General features: G+C 43.4%; 1 protein-coding gene across 2 annotated transcripts in view; it reads right to left on the reverse strand.

Annotated features, from left to right (window-relative positions):
• Window positions 1–15,058, reverse strand: part of LOC124555614 (proton myo-inositol cotransporter-like) — a 522,342-nt gene extending 507,284 nt beyond the window's left edge. For both annotated transcript variants that reach the window (XR_006968572.1, XM_047129583.1), the window contains exon 1: window positions 14,836–15,058. Coding sequence is in view for 1 of the 2 variants with exons in the window: in XM_047129583.1 (XP_046985539.1) it covers window positions 14,836–15,005 (170 nt within the window). In the remaining variant the exon portion in view is untranslated. The remainder of the gene's footprint in view (window positions 1–14,835) is intronic.
• Window positions 15,059–20,966: the final 5,908 nt, after the last annotated feature.

Below are 20,966 nucleotides of genomic sequence, written 5' to 3' on the forward strand. Positions count from 1 at the left end.
TCCAGTTGACGGCTGTTATTGGAGATAATTTCAAACTGAGACATCACACACAGGATAGCAAATGCCTTCACCCACAGACGAATGGTCTCACGCAACGCTTTAGTATGGTATTTGTAAATTTTCTCTCAATGTACGTTGGTGTCCAACAGAGTGTGGTATAAGTTACTGCCCATCGTGAGGTTTGCATAGAACGCAGTGAAGCAAGACACTACAGGCTTCACGCCATTGTTTCTGCTCCATGACAGTGATGCCAATATGGCAATGGATACACTGTTCCTGATTCAATCAGGCTATACGTAAGACGAAACCGTGAAACACCTCGACACCAGGACTGTAGAAGCAAGGTAGCTGGATCATATATGGACCCTGGATGCTCACGACTCTAGCCAGTGAGGTGAGCCTGTGAGACTTGGTATGGATTTTTAGAGCTGTGCCGAAAGTGAGACTACCAGAAAAGTCAGTAAAGTGCTATTTTGGGCCATATTTTATCCCTTGTCGCTTGTCGGGCGTCATATACATGACCCTTCATCGAGAAGACAAAAACGCAGAGATTTCGTCCACGTCCTCCGAATGAAGGCCTATTACAATCCTAGGTGCATATCGATGACAGGTGTTTCTCGTTCAAGTAAACTGAAAACCTTCTCGACCGTCGTAAACCTCCAATGGAAGGGGCTACCTTCAATCCTCCTCATGGTGATGAGCATGTGACAACACAACCTGAATGGGGGGCGGAGGAGAGGGGGGGGGGGGGGGCATCCTCCAGCGCTGGAATACAGAGTACCACTGAAAAGATCTACATCGAGGATGCTGCAGTCAGCTCAAATGAGAACATCTGAAACAGCACGGTGTTCTTTCTCCAAGAGAGGGAGCAATGCTTTAAGCTGTGCTGTACACAACATGGAGTAGTTGGTTGGTTTAATGATTAAAAGGGACCAAACTACGAGGTCATCAGTCCTTTCTATCTGGAACACCCAAGACAACAAAACTACACACCAAGTAAGTGCCTAGTGTGCAAAACCCCTAAGTCTATCGAAAGTCAAGAAAGCCTACAGAAAGGAACAAAGAAGAAGAAAAGGAGGGAAAGGAAGAAAGGAGGCACGTAGGGTGCCTCAGTCAGGGAGCAGCTGGAGGCCCCCAAAGGCAGAAAGGGAGAAGTGGCACATACCCCAACCCCTTACGAAAGGCACCCCGCACACCAATACCCAGGAAAGACTAGCAACATGGACAGAGCATCAGAAGCACAGGAAGACAACGATAGAACACCTAGTCAAACAGAACACGAATGGTGAAAGAGCAAACCAGTGGGTAGGCGAGGGCTGGGGTGGACCACCAAGCCCAGACAGCTGCTGCCCATTCAGAGCAGAGGAGGCAACAGGGCGTTCTGCCAAACTCCTCAACGGGCTTACACGAATGAGGTGCCCTCAGAGTGTGGTAAAAAGCCATGTTAAGTGAGAGGAAGTTTAAGAGTCCGCCACAGGGCGGCTAGGTTAGCACAGTCATCAAAATGTGGATCACCATCAAATGGGCACCACAACAACAATGGGGCAGATCCTCATTACAGAGACATTACGATGAGTCAGCTGAGTATGGTCGATGCAGAGCCAGCAAAGGATGACGGAGTCCTTGTGAGAGGATTGCATGGAGGGCCTCCTTTATGGCATGTAATTTGTTCGACAAAGTCAGAGTATGCCCTTCCATATTCTAAATCCTTAGAAATTAATGGTATAATACTGATCCCACGAGCCAGACTGCAGGTAGCCTATTTGGCCAGCTAGTTGGCGATTTAATTGCCCGCAATCCCAGCATCTACATCCATACTCCGCAAGCCACCTGACAGTGTGTGGCGGAGAGTACCCTGAGTACGTCTATCGGTTCTCCCTTCTATTCCAGTCTCGTATTGTTCGTGGAAAGAAGGATTGTCGGTATGCTTCTGTGTGGGCTCTAATCTCTCTGATTTTATCCTCATGGTCTCTTCGCGAGATATACGTAGGAGGGAGCAATATACTGCTTGACTCTTCGGTGAAAGTATGTTCTCGAAACTCTAACAAAAGCCCGTACCGAGCTACTGAGCGTCTCTCCTACTGAGTCTTCCACTGGAGTTTATCATCTCCGTAATGCTTTCGCGATTACTAAATGATCCTGTAACGAAGCGCGCTGCTCTCCGTTGGATCTTCTCTATCTATTCTATCAACCCTATCTGGTACGGATCCCACACTGCTGAGCAGTATTCAAGCAGTGGGCGAACAAGCGTACTGTAACCTACTTCCTTTGTTTTCGGATTGCATTTCCTTAGGATTCTTCCAATGAATCTCAGTCTGGCATCTGCTTTACCGAAGATCAACTTTATATGATCATTCCATTTTAAATCACTCCTAATGCGTACTCCCAGATAATTTATGGAATTAACTGCTTCCAGTTGCTGACCTGCTATTTTGTAGCTAAATGATAAGGGATCTATCTTTCTATGTATTCGCAGTACATTACACTTGTCTACATTGAGATTCAATTGCCGTTCCCTGCACCATGCGTCAATTCGCTGCAGATCCTCCTGCATTTCAGTACAATTTTCCATTGTTACAACCTCTCGATATACCACAGCATCATCCGCAAAAAGCCTCAGTGAACTTCCGATGTCATCCACAAGGTCATTTATGTATATTGTGAATAGCAACGGTCCTATGACACTCCCCTGCGGCACACCTGAAATCACTCTTACTTCGGAAGACTCCTCTCCATTGAGAATAACATGCTGCGTTCTGTTATCTAGGAACTCTTCAATCCAATCACACAATTGGTCTGATAGTCCATATGCTCTTACTTTGTTCATTAAACGACTGTGGGGAACAGTATCGAACGCCTTGAGGATGTCAAGAAACACGGCATCTACCTGTCAACCCGTGTCTATGGCCCTCTGAGTCTCGTGGACGAATAGCGCGAGCTGGGTTTCACACGACCGTCTTTTTCGAAACCCATGCTGATTCCTACAGAGTAGATTTATAGTCTCCAGAAAAGTCACTATACTCTAACATAACACGTGTTCCAAAATTCTACAACTGATCGACGTTAGAGATATAGGTCTATAGTTCTGCACATCTGTTCGACGTCCCTTCTTGAAAACGGGGATGACCTGTGCCCTTTTCCAATCCTTTGGAACGCTACGCTCTTCTAGAGACCTACGGTACACCGCTGCAAGAAGGGGGGGGGCAAGTTCCTTCGCGTACTCTGTGTAAAATCGAACTGGTATCCCATCAGGTCCAGCGGCCTTTCCTCTTTTGAGCGATTTTAATTGTTTCTCTATCCCTCTGTCGTCTATTTCGATATCTACCATTTTGTCATATGTACGACAATGTAGAGAGGGAACTACAGTGCAGTCTTCCTCTGTGAAACAGCTTTGGAAAAAGACATTTAGTATTTCGGCCTTTAGTCTGTCATCCTCTGTTTCAGTACCATTTTCGTCACAGAGTGTCTGGACATTTTGTTTTGATCCACCTACCGCTTTGACATAAGACCAAAATTTCTTAGGATTTTCTGCCAAGTCAATACAAAGAACTTTACTTTCGAGTTCATTGAACGCCTCTCGCATAGCCCTCCTCACACTACATTTCGCTTCGCGTAATTTTTGTTTGTCTGGCTATGTTTATGTTTGCTGTGAAGTTCCCTTTGCTTCCGCAGCAGTTTTCTAACTCAGTTGTTGTACCACGGTGGCTCTTTTCTATCTCTTACGATCTTGCTTGGCACATACTCATCTAACGCATATTGTACGATGGTTTTGAACTTTGTCCACAGATCCTCAACACTATCTGTACTTGAGACAAAACTTTTGTATTGAGCCATCAGGTACTCTGAAATCTGCTTTTTGTCACTTTTGCTAAACAGAAAAATCTTCCTACCTGTTTTAATATTTCTATTTACGGCTAAAATCGTCGATGCCGTAACCACTTTATGATCGCTGATTCCCTGTTCTGCGTTAACTGTTTCAAATAGTTCGGGTCTGTTTGTCACCAGAAGGTCTAATATGTTATCGCCACGAGTCGGTTCTCTGTTTAACTGCTCAAGGTAGTTTTCAGATAAAGCACTTAAAAAAATTTCACTGGATTCTTTGTCCCTGCCACCCGTTATGAACGTTTGAGTCTCCCAGTCTATATCCGGCAAATTAAAATCTCCACCCAGAACTATAACATGGTGGGGAAATCTACTCGAAATATTTTCCAAATTATCCTTCAGGTGCTCAGCCACAACAGCTGCTGAGACAGGGGGCCTATAGAGACATCGAATTACCATGTCTGGGCCTGCTTTAACCGTGACCTTCACCCAAATCATTTCACATTTCGGATCTCCGTCAATTTCCTTCGATACTATTGCACTTCTTATCGCTATAAACACGCCTCCCCCTTCATTGTCCAGCCTGTCTCTGTGGTATACATTCCAGTCTGAGTTTAGGATTTCATTACTGTTTACGTCTGGTTTCAGTCCACTTTCTGTCCCTAGTACTATATGGGCGTTGTGACGGTTCATTAATGAGAGCAGTTCTGGGACCTGGAGTTCTGACAAAGACTACTAACCATTGACATTGAGGGCACAAAGAGCTTTCTGGATAGTTAGAACCAAGGGATGGCGAGGTTAACACTGGTCAAGAGCTTGCAAACTACTTTAAGAGTAGCTACAAAAGTGGAAAGACTTACTGGTGCAGGAACAAATATGCTCAAGAGCATGAAAGATGGCTACTAATTCTGCAGTGAAAATACTGCACTCATCCAGCAAGGAGTAGAATCCAGTACATCCCGCATAAAAATAAGCAAAGCTAGTGTGACCGGCAACCATTAAGCCATCAGTATAGACTACTTCTGGACATCAAAACGCACTGAGTGTAGAGAAGAAATGGCAGCAAAGGGCCTAAGGATATTCGCCTAAACGAGTGTGGGGAACTGCCCAAAATCCACTCAGGCTGGCTGATTTCTTAGTCCGTCTCACCTGCCTATCTCTTAAGACAGTGCAGTGCACGTTACACTACATTGTGCAAAAGAATGAAAGGATCACTGTTTGAAACCTCGACATCCCCCCCCCCCCACCCCCACCCATTGTGAGGCGTAAGTTTGATATTTGGCTGAAAGGTGCCCACAACCTTCCTCTGTAATGGTCAGAAGTGTGGCGCCCTGCAACGTCACGCTCGGTCTCTACGACACATCGAACAGTGAGGTGTCGACACATGCGAAAAAAAGCCAGAGTTCCGAAGTTCATGCGGCATGTAAGGTGGGTTAATGATGTCACGTTTATATCGAATTTCACCAAAATTTTACCCAACGCCACTGTGGCCTTATCACACGATGGGAAGATCATCAATTCCTTTCTTACCCTGGAATCATGCGGTTTTCTTATGAATAGCAGAGGTAAAGATTTCAGACAGACCGCCGCTCAAAATCGACAAGAAAAAGCATCAAGGGGTGGCGTAAAGAGGTCAATGAAACCATCCCTTCCTTGGGCATTCATTCAACACATTTTGCAGCCGGAAACGACAGTTTGCGCTGTGACGCGCAACAAAACGACATTCTTGATAACCTTTGTCACTGCTTACAGCCTTCGGACGATTCAACGTTTCTCTAAACACATCGCACCGCTGCAATCTCATTGAACGCGATCGCACCCCTTTTGAGCGCAGTGCGACTGCAATTTTTGCTCTGGTGTACAGAGTGGAACCACTAGGGACCGTTAGAAACCCTTCGATAAAATTTGAAAGTGACCGCAAGGGCGAATAGTGTTTACGCTTTTTCAGCCCTCCTGTGGCGTGATCATTGGGGCAGCGACATTGACACGTGGGTCAATAAGACCGCAAACGGTCCCTCTGAAACCACCCGGTTCAGCAACACCCTCCGTGCCACCCACTCATCTTTGTTGAGCATTTTAAAACTGTACCGATTTCCCGCAGCCAGGTAACCCCTTGCGATATCACCCAGATTCCCCATGCCCACAAGCACATGCTAGGTACTAGTATAGTGCTACTCAGCTGAAGGTTGTCGAGGTGTTGCCTGGGGTTCGGTCAAGAGTTGTTTCTGTCTCTGTACAAATCATTTTAAAGTGCTCAACAAAGGTGTGTGGGATTACTGAGGCGGTTGTCGAACTGGGGCGTTTTACATGAATCCTTTGCCGTTTTATTCACGCATGTGTCAACGTCTCAACCCTCCCCTCCCCACAGTGGTCACACCACATGAGGGCTGAAGAAGGAAACACTCTTCGTTACTTGAACCACGTTCCAATTTCGTCGGATGTTTTTGAAGGTACCTAGTGCCTCCACCCTGTATACCAGGGAAAAATTGTGGTCGCACCACACTCCAAGAGTCGGATCAGGTTCAATGGAGTTGCAGCCTTGCTATGTCCTTAGAGAAGGGCTGTATCGTCCGGAGGGTGTCAGCAGTGTCGAAGGGTGTCAGGAATGTCGTTCTGTTGTTGCGTATCGCACTGTAAACTGTAGTTTTCGATCGTAAAATGTGTTGTAAACGGACGCCCCAAAAGAAGGTGTGGATTTATTGATGCCTTTTGTGCCACCTCCTGAGGTGTTTTCGTGTCAGTTTTGAGCAGCTGTACGTCTGAAATGTTTTCCTTTGCCACCCACAAGAAATCCGCGCGAATTCAACGCCAGGCGTCGTGATTCTGACTCCCGTTGCAGAGGCGTCAAAAGAATGGGCGAAATGTGGGAAGAGGTGGTGTGATGACCTTCCCATCGTACGAAACGTACACTTTGGTGTTGGGCAGACTTGTGACGTAATTTGGTGCCGATGTGACATCATTCATTCACTTTACACCCAAATAAAGTTTTGAGCTCTGACCTTATCCTCAGTTGTGTTGACACCTTTCTGTTTGAAGCGTCAAAGAGCCAGGGGTGACATCACAAGGCTCTAAACGTTTGCACTGTTATAGATAGGTGCAGTACGCACCTTGGAACTAAATTTTACTGCGTCGCAATGGAGTGAAATTGAAGGGATTTTAAAAAAGTGACTGCGCACTACATTTATCTTCTGGGATAGCATTGTGCGTGCCCCTCTTCAGGGGCCTCTTGGCCAAGTTTTACTTTAATACTTCCTGCGTGTCGTCCTGCAGCGCACATCACTGCCACAGTTTTTACGTTTTTGCTCTGCTGGTATGAATATTTTTCATGAAAGACAAAGGCTGGGTTCGACACATGTTCAGCACACGGTTCTTATCTCACTTTAATTTTCATTACGACAGAAGGTCAGCTGCATTTTGAATGATTCACTGGACCCAGAGAGTGAAGCACTCTTAAGCAACGGCAGCCCTTAACGCTCTAATTGCAGACTTAGCGAGCACGCCTAACCCAGTAAATCACGAAGTTGCGTTTTTTCCCAAAATCTAGGGCCATTCAGCTGCCCATGATAGTCTGTCCTGTGCAAGCACCTGCGCTTCTGTATGACTACTGAAACCTACACCCAGCTGAACTTTATAACTTTAGCCAAGTGTTGTCGAGCTAGTCACGTTTTTTCAACTAATACTCAGGCACACCCTAAAATTAGGCTACCAGCAAGACCATAAATTTGGGCAACAAAGTATATCACGTCCTGTCCATATCTGATAAACGCGTGAAGTGGCGATGTTTGCCAACTACAAATTATTTTATGAAATGGGGACAAACGTGGGTGAAAAAAGTAACGTCTACCAGTAGCTTCCGTTCATTGTTTTTCTCCGCCCTTCGCCCTCGAGAATCTTAACAAAGTGGCCCAATAATTAACGCATAGGATTCGTTTTCTGGAATAATTTGTTTAAAATCCCAGCCATGCAGCCCAGGTAAAGTAAACTTTCCGCGTGAATTACGTCCCTTTAGAAGACAATAACTCTTCCTCCGAAGCCGAACGACGTGGAGCAATTATAAGCCAATATAAGGATTGAACTTTTTGAAGGTGAGGGAGCGGAAAAGGCGTACTCACTGACTCCTTTATCATCACGATGTCGCAGTAGTGAGAAATTCATACAAAGTTGCGGAAATACTACTGAGTAAAGATTGCTGCACGCACCTCAGCGTGGCTCAAAGCTTTCTTTTCTGCATTTCATACCCCACAATAACGAAATAAGATTAGGGTTTAACGCCAAGACAACGAAAAAGCTACCCAAGTTGGACTACGGCAAGGATATAAGCCGCACCCTTTACAAAATGAACCATTGCGGTGTTCGCCTTAAGCGATCTAGGGAAACCACGGAAAACTTAAATCTGGATGGTTGGACGGTGTTCCAGTACGTTAAACACTGCGCTACCTCACTCACATCCAAACGCCAGAGGCTTTACTGCGTGTCTTGCTGGAACTACGAGTTGGTTGATGAAGGGTGACTGAATGCGCATTGCCCGGAAAACGCAAGAGTTTGGGTTCGGATGTCGGTCAGGCGCACAGTTTTAACCTGACAGGAGCAGTCACTTCAACACGCATTGCGCAGAACAGTTAAACATTAATTAAATAAACATATGAAGTTTTACTAACCAACGACCACATACAAAGAGAAAAAAATCGACGGATTGCGATAAAAGTGTTTGTACCTACGCGTGTGAAGGCCATCAATCTGCGCTCTACTGCTGTAGCGATCAAAAATCCTGCTCGTAATGCTATTCAGACATTCCGACGTGTAAGACAGTCTGAAAAGTGGTTAGTTATCGTTTGTGACAAATGTTAAACAGCTACAGTAGTGATGCAGATGTTTATTGGAGTGTATTCAAATGGTGCCAGGTTATCATGGCCTGTCTTTGCTAACCTTATGCAATACTTCAAGAAACAAGTGTGAAGAATAAAAACCGGCCAATGTGGCCGAGTGGTTCTAGGCGCTTCAGTCTGGAACCGCGCAACCGCTACGTCGCAGGTTCGAATCCTGCCTCGGGCATTGATGTGTGTAATGTCCTTAGGTTAGTTAGGTTTAAGTATTTCTGAGTTCTAGGGGACTGATGACCTCAGATGTTAAGTCCCACAGTGCTCGGAGCCATTTGAACCATTTTTGAAGAATAAAATGCGCAAACAAAAAGTATCAGCAAGTGATGAGAGAAAGGCGACTAACATTTTACTAGTGGGAATACACAATCACCATTTCTTGCCTTACAATTTTCGCTTCATCAACAGCTTCATGACAGACTTTGAAAATCTTTTACAGTTCTTTGAACTGTGTCTACGAATAATAGAAAGTGATGCGGCGTTTCCATGCAAGATTTCGTTGAAAATCCGCGCTGCCTAGGAAAACTATAAGTATCGACCATGATCTGTCAACGTGTGGTCCTGGAAATTTACAGTCATCACTGTTTCCAATTTTGATAAGTGTAAACAGTCAAGTATCTACAGTTCCTGCAAGATATGCCACCGCTCATACTGGAAGATTTGGCAGACGATATTGTAATCCATGTGGTACTAACATAACGGATGTCCCGCTCCTTCTGCACAGAATCGCAGACCTAGCAGAACATTTGGACCTCGTTGTATGGGACGTTCGTGAAACACGAAAGGCTTGCACGGTCCCCTGATTTAATATTTCTGGACTTTTATCTGTGGGGAAAACTGAAGGAAGAGGTCTACAAGGAAACACCGACGACTCATGACACGAACTGTAGAGTACGGACATGACATGCGTAAAGTCAAGGTGAAATTCAACGTGCAGTATTGCCAGAATCACTTTATAACATATCACTGCTCAAGGCCAACATTGAGTACTTGAAATGACACTCGTAACAACAAACTTACGAACGGTACTAGAGTACCTTGTTTGCGTACATATGGTTATGGTGCAGTAAGGCAGACGTTTTTGCGCTCTTGCCTTCGGAGTGCGTGACAGTGGCTTGTGGAACTGTTATTTTGTTACTATTTGATAAAGTTCCACACACGTTGTGTCGTCGAATTGGTCTCCGGAGTCTCTTTCCACTGCCACGGATGAAATATACGGGTAGGTCAGAAACAGCCTGAAAAGCTTGTAAGGGTGTTCCAGGGTAGGTTATGCTGAGAAATAATGGTCAAGAAAAAAAAAATTCGATACTTTAGGCCTTTTCCGACGTAGTCTGATAATTTGCCACATTTTCCGCTATAAGCTATCGAAAACCACACCAGGACATATTTAAAGATTTTCGACAAATTTTAGGTGGCGTGTCTTGGCTACATCATCCTGCGCTTACACACAATCAAATCGAACAGCTGAACGGAAATTGGAACCACGGTCCTTTTGAGTTCAAGTTCCATGAGTTAACCAGGCAAACAATATGAGAAAAGGAGGCAGAAATGAGGCTCGATGTGCGTCTGATAATCGAGTGTATCGCAAAACAAACTTAGCAGCTGCACAGAATGTTGCCCGTGAAAATCAGATAGTTCTGAGAAGAGCTTCGATGTTTGTTCCTACACTGCTGGCCGTTGTGCAACACCATGAAAGCGAAATGTAACAAATGTCACATTGGTAGGAATCCTACAGCAAGTTTCGATATGCAGATTGTTAACGAAGGTATGAGCACACGGAATAAGTTCCCAGATATGTGAGTGGCTCTAAGATTTCTTAAGTAACAGAACTCAGTACGTTGACCTCGATGGCGATTATTCAAAGACAAGGGAATCGTCAGGAGTGCTGCATGGACGTGTGATAACACCGCTATTATTTTCTATATACATAAATGATCTGGCTGATATAGTAAAAAGCAGTCTGCGGTTGTTTGCTGATGATGCTTTGGTGCACGGCAAGTTGTCGGAGTTGAGTGACTGTAGGAAGATACAATATAACTCAGATAAAATTTCTAGTAAGTGTGATAAATGGCAGCTAGCTCTAAATGTGGGAAAACGTAAGTTAATGCGGGTGAGTATGAAAAATAAACCTATAATGATCGGATACAGCATTAGTAGTATATTGCTTGACACAGTCATGTCGTTTAAATATCTGGACGAAAAGTTGCAAAACGATATGAAACGGAATGAATATGTGAGGAATGGGTAGGGAAGGCGAATGGTCGACTTCAGTTTCTTGGGAAAATTCTAGGAAAGTGTGGTTCGTCTGTAAAGGAGACCGCATATAGGACCGCAGTGCGACCTATTCTTTAGTACTGCTGGAGTATTTGGGATCCGAACCAGGTCGGATTAGAGGAAGACATCGACGCAATTCACAGACGAGCTGCTAGATTTATGATCGGTACGTTCGAACAACACGCGAGTGTTACGGAGATGTTTCGGGAACTCAAATGGGAATCCCTGGAGGGAAGGTGACGCTCTTTCCGAGAAACACTACTGAAAAAATTTAGAGAAACGGCATTTAAAAGCCGACTGCAGGAAGATCCTACTGCAGCCAACATACATTTAGTATAAGGGCCACGGGGATAAGATACGAAAAATTACGGCTATACGAAAGCATATAGACGGTCGTTTTTCCCTCGCTCTACCTACGAATGGAACAGGAAAGGAAATGGCTAGTAGTGGTACAAGGTACCCTACGGAACGCACCGTACAGTTGCTCGCGGTGTATGTATGTACGTAAATTTAGGAGAAATGGTCTGTGCTATGCATCACGAAAATTTTCATTGTTACAAGTACGATTACGAAGCAAAAATGGACAAGTTATGGTGCTAGAATATACCTTCTGCTCACAACTGCAAGTAAGAACTGAATACACAATACAACTTGAAGCTAATCCGGACAACTCAAATACTTAAAAAAGCTGAGTGGAGGTTTAAAAAAAAAAGGAAGCAGAGAACAGTCTCAGGATATAATGTGTACTGCCGGAAGTAACTGTTTTGTATGTAAGCCTGTCATTTTATTGAGGGTGCTCTTTCCGCGAATTACGCAACATGGACCAACACTGATTTGAAACCTACAGTTTTTGCGCGGATCCTCTATGGTTACTCTCCAGAACTGGTATCAGCCACTGAAGCCTGGATGTCACTACAGTGTTCTCGGAGAAGAGTCGGTGAAGTAGCACATGGTAATATCTACTGGCAAAAATTTATCAATTTTCTTGTCACTTGACGCTCTCGCTGTCTGCTAAGCAATTGAGAACCAGGCGGAAACAATGAGTGAATTTTCGTAAGAAATATTGAGTTTGGGCAACACTTCAGAATAAATGAAGGACAGGAGTTTTAAAAAAATATGCAAACACCACGAGAAACGCATGCCTGAACATAATTGCAGATGCTAGCCAATCCCACAGACTGCACGGTTTTATTTGACCACGCACAGCACCTGTGCCATGTCCTCAATACGTTACAAGCGTCAGTCGTGGTCACAACAGTGTTCTCGGTAGTTGTGAGTATTATGGCGGAGCTACGTGAATTCAAACGTGGGCAAAATGTTGGTCCTCGTACGGCGTGAGCTTCCGTAGCTAAGACAACCGAAGTGTTTAGTATTTCTAGTGGCATCATATAGAAGATTTATACCGCATACTGGGAAAGTGGAAAAATATCACGAAATATGGGCACGAAAGTCTAAGTTGAGTGATCGTGACAGGCGGTCACTGAAGAGGATTACGACGAAAAATAGGACGACAGCTGCGGAACTGAATGACGGACGCGCGAACACTGTCAGGGCCGAACCAAAACAAAGGGAGCTCCATAAGCAGGGAATTGCAGGACTAGATGAAACAATAATATCACTCATCAGTGATGCAAATGCACATATCAGAAAAAGCCGTAAAACCTGGACTATGGAAGAAAGTTCATTCCATGGCGGGGTTTCGGCGATGATCTGGGATGCCAAATCGTGGTATTCCATGCGCTCCAAGGTTACTCTGCGGAATCGCACCACCCATTTTGGCGGATCAGGTCAATCCCCTTGTACAATAGTTGTTCCGCAATGGCCATGCTGTTTTTTTAAGACGACAGAGCCACTGCTAACAACTCCCATCGTCAAGGACTGGTTTTGTGAGCACGAAGATTAATCGTCGCTTCTCCCCTGGTCACCACATTCACCAGATCGTAATACTGAGCCTTCGTCGTCTACTTTCGAGAAAAGAGTGCGCGGTAGCTATCCACCTCCATCATTGTTACATGAACACGCCACTACTTTGCAGGAAGAATGATATAAAATTACCTTGAAATACATACAGGGCCTGTATTTATCCATTATGAGATGACTGGAAGCCGTTTTGAATAACATCAGGTTCCCTGCACCACATTAGGCCTTGTCATTCACTCCGAAACCAACGAGCTGAGCCCCGCCCACTTCGTCTCCCAACCTCCACAGCTTAGATTCTAAACACGCTCTTGACAGTAGTACTGCTTTCACGTAAACAGCAGTGTTATCATCAAACAAACTACACGATACCGTTTCTGAACTGACCAGCCCAGCGACCAGTATACAATGTCACATCGAAGTTGCAGAAGGGAAAACGCGCCAGACCTAGTGTCAGCAAGACAAGTTGCGAGCAACCACCTAATAACGTCGCTTTTACTTAGCTCTTGTTAAGTCCCTGTCTCAACTCGTGAATGCATGTGAAAACATTTAATTGCACTATTCACATCATCTTTCAGTATCAATAGAGGTACGGTGATCTATTAGCAGTAACGCCGGACCTAGTGTCAACAAAGCATGTTTGCGTAGAACCTAAAACAATTGTACAGTATGTGAACGACCACCGCCTTAAAAAAACCGAAGTGGGTGGGAGCTAACATAAACTGGTTTCTAATGCTTGTCGCACTAAAATGAGTTAATATTTTGCACTGATACACACCAATAAAAGAAAGAGCGAGAAACGTTCTGTTTACTTCTCATCTTTTATACTTCTCTAGTGTTGCTGGCGACAACTGAAAGATAAACAGCAAGATATTTTGGAAAGCGGTATTTTGTTGACGGATTTACGCGCAAAATTAAATATGCAACATTTGAATCGCTTACCCTGAGCGTATGTTGCAAAGAGAGAGAGAAAAAAGAAAATGTTCCAGTTTACTAATGGCAATCCCACGCAGGTCGATTTACAAACTTAAGCAAACAAAACAAAAAAAGCATTTAAAGAAGCGGAGACAATGTAGAAAGAGTCGCTCACTGCTCATACCCACACCACTACGGTCGTGGGAATTTTCCGTTCAAAGATCTTCACCGGAGCGGGAAAAACAAAAAGCTGACACCGGCGATCTTTCATTGTAAGGATGTACCGTCCAACAACAATATAAGTCACACTTAGAGGACGAAAATGTGAATCTATTAGACAACAGTCACAAAGCTTCACGAATAAACACGTGCTCCTTCCACCAAGAGCTCTTTCACTAGCACCAATCGGCAGGAGTGTATTCTAAACTTGAAGGCAGTATAAATAAATTTTCAATGTTTGTTACATGCCAGGAGAGAGCCTTCCTTAAAACTGCAACAATTTTTTTTGGTGCGCAAACCCTGAATGATGTTGCACGTCGTGGAATTTACTTTCACCATAGCAACGTGGGGGTGGCCGCATTTCTAGTAGCTTCCACAGCGCACCGTTACGAAATTTAACAGTCTACGCGATTACATTTGAATATCATCACCTTGGTTAACTTTACGCCAGTAAATGTGTAACCTCCAAGCAATTTTACACTGGCTACAGTATATTAAAGATTAACTGACCTAGGAATTTCATTCTAGGATTTAACCTGAAGACATCTATTTTCCGTTAAAACTGAAACTTTCTGCAATATAACAACACTCTATGATCACTTGTAAAACAAAATATAATAGAACAACTTCGAACTTTCAGAAAATTTTCGGTTATTTATAAAAAGCCGGTTACAGCACACACACCTCTGACTCAAAGCAGAAGCCGCACGAGAATATGGGTACAATGCAGGAAGCATGTCATGCCATTACTGCGGAACACTAATTTTAACACGAAATCGAAAAAACTAGTTTACTGGAAGAATGAACTTACCTTATGAGCAACATAGCACCAGACACCACACCCGTGTCATAGCCAAAAAGGAATCCTCCAATTGCGCTTAGAAACGTCAAAACGTAAATGTATTTTGAAGAACGCTCCGGGTTAACCTCCAAAAAGTCGCCATTGTTGGCCACGTTTGTTGATGCCTCGTAACCCGACATTCTGTTATGAATGTGACAGTGCCCGAGTTTCAGTCCCCAACCGCACTACGCGCTTGCTAACAACCAATTGACTATCGCCACTGTGCCGCGTGGGTATACAAATAGCGAGATGTATCGATTATGGAGTCGAGGCGCGGGGCCGCAACTATCGATAGCATCGCCTCACTGCAAGGCTGACGACCAGATCTGCCATCTAGCGGACGAACTCTGTAACCTGCTAGTACATTCGAGATCTTGAACGCAAGTGATTTTCCGATGAGTTCCACGGGTATAGATTGCCCTCAAGTTGGCATCCGCATATTTTAGCACTTTGGCACAACCACACTCTGATGTACTACCTGATACCAAACGTAAATGAGACTGTTGCGGGAATACAGTGAAACAAAGAAACTATTTCTCAGCTACAAGAACGGCAATCGTACGCTGGTAATAAATCCGCATCATCAGAACATTAAGTATTATCACTCTATTTATTGAAACGTTAAAAATCTTTATTCTCTGACACAGCTGAACAACTCTATACATTCTGTTAAATGAATAATGTTTTTTTATTAAATAATAATGACGAAGAAACTGTATGTGGAAACCGGGATCATCAATTCGCGTTGTTTTTAATAGTTAACGATCGTAAGTTAAAATAGTTTTGTAAACTAACTATTCTTTTAATTTTATATTCCGGGCAACCGCAGCTGTTGAAAGACATGATGTTAGGAAGAACTCCGCTTACAGTTGGAAAATTGTTGTTTATTAAAGCTCTCTCTCTCTTTGAGTTTGCCCTGCTGTCATACCGATGCAAGCAAATTTTAAAGAATGGGGAACTTCTACTTTACCTTTCGTTCACCATAGTATTGACGATATTCTCTGAATAGTAAATTTTGACTAGGAGTGATGGGTATGCCTATGATCTTTTAACGTTGTTCACCATATTATGCGACTTAAAGCCACGAAACCGGCCGTGTTTTAATAAACATAATTTTACCAGCTGTAAGCGGAGTTCTTCCTAACATCAATAAGTTAAAAATCTGCAGAAAAATTATTTTTCTATTCAGGTAGTATTAAATTTTATTCCCGTGTTTCATTCGTAGCGGTGAAGTCATAAAAGCTGTAATAATTCGGAGAATCGTCTTCACCTGAGGTTTAGCTTTGTGTAGCTTTAGCATTCAGCGCGAAAGAACATGTTTAATCACTATATACCATTTCGTTATGCCTTCTATACAACTAAAGCGACAGCTACTATTTTGCCAACAATTTTTTGCGGTATCTTTAATATCCCTCTGAGAGTTGGTTTATTTCATTGGATGTTCCCGCTTGTCGCACTAAACTGTCAATCAGTAATGAGACGACGTCATGAAGTACCGTACCTGCTTTTCTTACTACTTTAGTACTGCTTTTTTAGTACTTTATAAGCTGTTTAACCTTGTCGGAACTCATTGTCGCAAAAACGCCCCGCTTGAATCGCAGAACGACACGAGAGCAACGTCCCTCGCTCCAACGAATGTAATGCTTTCCTAATTCCAAATTTCAGATGTGGCTTCCGCAGCTGCTTCTAATTTGTAGTCGTTATAATGCTCTGTATATTTCCTCTCTTTTGAAATAATAGATATATACTCTTCACAGCCAAGAGGGCATCTGAAAATCCTCAGGATACATGTTACCAGAAAAACTGGGAGAAACAAATTCACGTCTCTGGCGTTACTAGTTTTTCTTTTTTTTATATAATTCCATTTCCTCTCTGTCTTTGCAGCCGAATGGAAAATATTCTAGGTACATTTTCAGAACTTTGAGTGACGGCCAGTTTCTCACGAGAAGGGTACCAAATCGTAGCATAATGGCTGTCAAATGCTGAGACAGTTTATTATCTGGTCGTATTTTCTGTGAAGTCTCATCATTCGTTGTTGCATTATGCCTCTGTAAACAAGAGAAAACGTTATATCTAAAATGAGGAGAATATTTCTGAGATGGAATGGTGCTACGCCCGTTCTCTTACTCACCACATGCTTTAATTAAGTTTTGAAGGAAGTAGGATCTCTGGTTTGTACGTCTACCAAAAGAGCACTGCAAATTTGTTTGAAATCTTGTAACAATATTAGAGAATACAAACTCACTGTAAAAGAGACAGGCCATATAATAAAACATTAAAAAATTAAAAAATAGGACGGAGGACAAAGAAACTGCCGGCCGGAGTGGCCGTGCGGTTCTAGGCGCTACAGTCTGGAGCCGAGCGACCGCTACGGTCGCAGGTTCGCATCCTGCCTCGGGCATGGATGTGTGTGATGTCCTTAGGTTAGTTAGGTTTAATCAGTTCTAAGTTCTAGGCGACTGATGACCTCAGAAGTTAAATCGCATAGTGCACAGAGCCATTTGAACCATTTGACAAAGAAACTAGCCAAACATGTTATGTGCTACAATGTTGCCGACGTATTTATTGTGTATTTCATCATGTTAGAAGGGTCAAATGTTTAGATATGACGTATTTGGTTTCTCTACACGGAAAATTGTTTTGTCGGAATATAATGCAGTTGTTCATAATTCTCTTTAAAAAATATAAAACAGATGTCCATACATAACTTGTGGTCTTGTTGCCTCTATTTTTTTTTAATATTTTGTATCAGGAGATCCTTGTTATTTTTCGTTTTTAATGCGCTTAGATGTTGCCTCGCTGCTTTATTGTTCGAATATATACATACAGTGGAGGGGCATTGTGAAGGATGGTATGCACAGCGTCCGGTGCTATTGATTAGGTCAAGCCACGGCTCTACGTGCGAACACGAACGGGTACACCAAGTCTCAAGCGAATGCTCTTCAGGAAGTGGCTGCAACAAGAATATGTTCCTTATTTCGTTAGTTCTGAATGTACGTACTAGGAAAATGAGCCTGACACTTTGCACACGGGCCTACTGTCATTGAAATACCCTGCCGCCAGAGAAGTGTACATTACGATGCAGAATATATTTTATCAGGCTTCCGTAATAAATTAGAGAAACTACTTATTTTATAATCCAAGTTAAAAACTCTTCTCCTGGCAGACTCTTTCTGAGGTTCACTTAACTGTCATCGTTATTATGATGATAATCAAAACTGAATGGAATCCAGTAAAAATCGTACTCACGGTGATGAGTACATCGGATTAGGTAACGTGTGTAGAAGACAATTCCTGCCGAAGAGAGAAACTAACAGGACAAACTGAATATTTTAAGGGGTACACAGTACTGCGACAAAGATATGCCATCTCACATATATTATTTTAACTTATTCTATAGAAAAGACTGAAAGAGAATTTGCTAAAACTGACCCCAAAGGAATCCAACACAGTGTGTGAAGATTACTCGCATACGCTGATGATGTACGAGGGGTGGAACTTTCATCGTTACAACTGTTTATTTACAACTTATACAAAATAGATAGTTGTTTCAGAGTTTTACTGTGCTTCAGAGTAGTCACCAGCATTGTGCATAGCACTTTGCCAGCAATGTGAAAGTCGTAGGATACCCTTAGCAGCACCAGTTGTGTTGATAGTTCGTGTGGAGCGGTCTGTTGCCCGACGAATCTCTGTAACAGTTCTGAAGCGAATGTCATGAAGTGCTCTTCCATATTAGGAATCAAGTTGAAGTGAGAAGGGATTAAGTCCGGGGATTTTAGTGCATGGTACAGTATTTCCCAGCCGGCCGTGGTGGCCAAGCGGTTCTAGGCCCTCAGTCCGGTCGCAGGTTCGGATCCTGCCTCAGGCATGGATGTGTGTGATGTCCTTAGGTCAGTTAGGTTTAAGTAGTTCTAAGTTCTAGGGGACTGATGACCACAGATGTTAAGTCCCATAGTGCTGAGAGCCATTTGAACCATTTGAAGTATTTCCTAGCCCCATAGACCCAACAAATCAGTCACAACTTGCGCCTTATGAGCCCGAGCATTGTCCTGACAATGATGGGCCGGTCGTGCAGAAAGTGTCACTGCTACTTTCTCTAAACTGGTTGCAGGTTGTGTTCCGAAAATGAGCAGCCTAGAGATATAAGCGGTGACATTTTCTGCACAACCCGCCAATCACTGTGCGAACAACACTCGGGCCCATATGGCATAGGTTGTGACTGATGTGTTCGATCGATGGTGTTAGGAAGTGCTGTACCATCCACCACGTTCCCTGGTCTAAGTCCTTCTGACTTCAACTTGATTCCTAAGACGAAGGAAGCACTGCATGGCATTCGTTTCAGAACTTTTACAGAGATTCGTCGGGAAATACACCGCTCCACTGTAAAAATCCAACCCTCCTAACATCAATAAGCAATTCCAGGACAGCAGTAATCGAAATGATGCACAACTATTGTAAAAGTACTTCGAAAAGGGGACTAGGAGATAATGAGCGGACGACAGATCATCTGATGGTCAGTAGGGCACCCTAACTGATGCACCCTTGACTGTACGCGGGTTAACATTCACGCTTCCGTACTCGGGGAGTCTCTTCAGTAATGACAAGAGAACAGATATAGAAAATCACACACGTTTTAGCAAGTAGTAGCAGAAAGCCTAAGAAAAAGAACGCTCAACACCAGTTTAAAAATGTCAATCTAGTATAATGTCTGTATTATTACTCTATACTTAACTACATCTTTTGTTAAGAAGTGAGGATTAATGAAGCTTGAGACAGTTAATCATATGGTTTTATTCCATCCAAGGGCACTTTCACTTACGATTTGGTTTTATTTAAGTAGAAACGAAAAATGCATCTCAGATATGTCCCGCGACCAATGTTATCGAGCAGGAGCCGTAACTAACACGTTGTTAAATACAGGTACTAAATTTATTTTTTGGGAGCAGTGGCGGAGAGGTCGGGTCGAAAGCAAACTACTATTTCACTTAAAATGAAGACGAAGGTTCTTAAGGCAGTTTACGAAAGAAGGAGCTCGAAAATGGGAATCTGTAAAGATTTTGGCATTGCTGTCTCTATATTGTTGAAGAAAATTAAAAATACAAATAAAATTACTTGATTGTTTAATAGCAATTTCTCGAGCCAGTGAGATAATATATGAGAGCAGCTAAACACAATGATGTAGTTGATTGGTTCAAACATGCTAAGACTCATAATTATCCCAATTAGGACCATTATTACTGGAAAAACCGTACGAACTTTCAGAATAAATGAATATTGAATTTTTCGCAATCTGAATTTGGTTGGAATGTGTCAAGGAAAGGAACGCAAGCAAAGATCCAAGGTCTGGCCCTGATGGGCCAATTGGGACGGATCTACCGCCGTGTCATCCTCTGCCACTTGCATCATTGGATGCAGTATGGGGGTCCACGGGAAATACGGGCACTGCAACGAACCTGGTGATGTCACACTAGTCGCCTTGTCCGCCATAATTTGTGAACACTTGGATCTGCGCAGGGCCTACAGGAAATCAAAATACAAATGAAAAGGTACCCACTGAAAGTTCTAGCTTTGTCATGTGCTATCGATGGCTTACATGCATTTAAACGAGCACTTAAGAATTATTACACTCGTCTGAAATACACAGGTGTCCATAATTAACGCAACAAACCGCTGTTTCCCCGTCTTGTGTTTAAGTCACGAAGTAATCATACAAACTCTCAACAGATTGCCGTACGATCGTGTTCTGCACGGAAAATGGCATTTCAGTCAACGGAAAACCACGCCAATGATGACGTCAAGGCACCTATCAAACGGAATAGTATTGACCGAGTACTCACACATCCACAATCGAGCGAGGTGGCGCAGCGGTTAGCACAATGGAATCGCATTCGGAACGATTCAAACCCGCGTCCGGCTATCCTGATATAGGTTTTCCGTGATTTCCCTAAATCGCTTCAAGAAAATGCCCGGATGCTTCCTTTGAAAGGGCACGGCTGACTTCCTTTCCTGATCTGATAGGATCGACGACCTCGCTGTTTGGCCCCTCCCCCCATTTAAACAAACCAACCAACCATCCACAATCGCTGCGTACACAGTCATAG

Source organism: Schistocerca americana, chromosome X (assembly GCF_021461395.2).
Source record: "Schistocerca americana isolate TAMUIC-IGC-003095 chromosome X, iqSchAmer2.1, whole genome shotgun sequence".
Taxonomy (NCBI): Eukaryota; Metazoa; Arthropoda; class Insecta; order Orthoptera; family Acrididae; genus Schistocerca; species Schistocerca americana.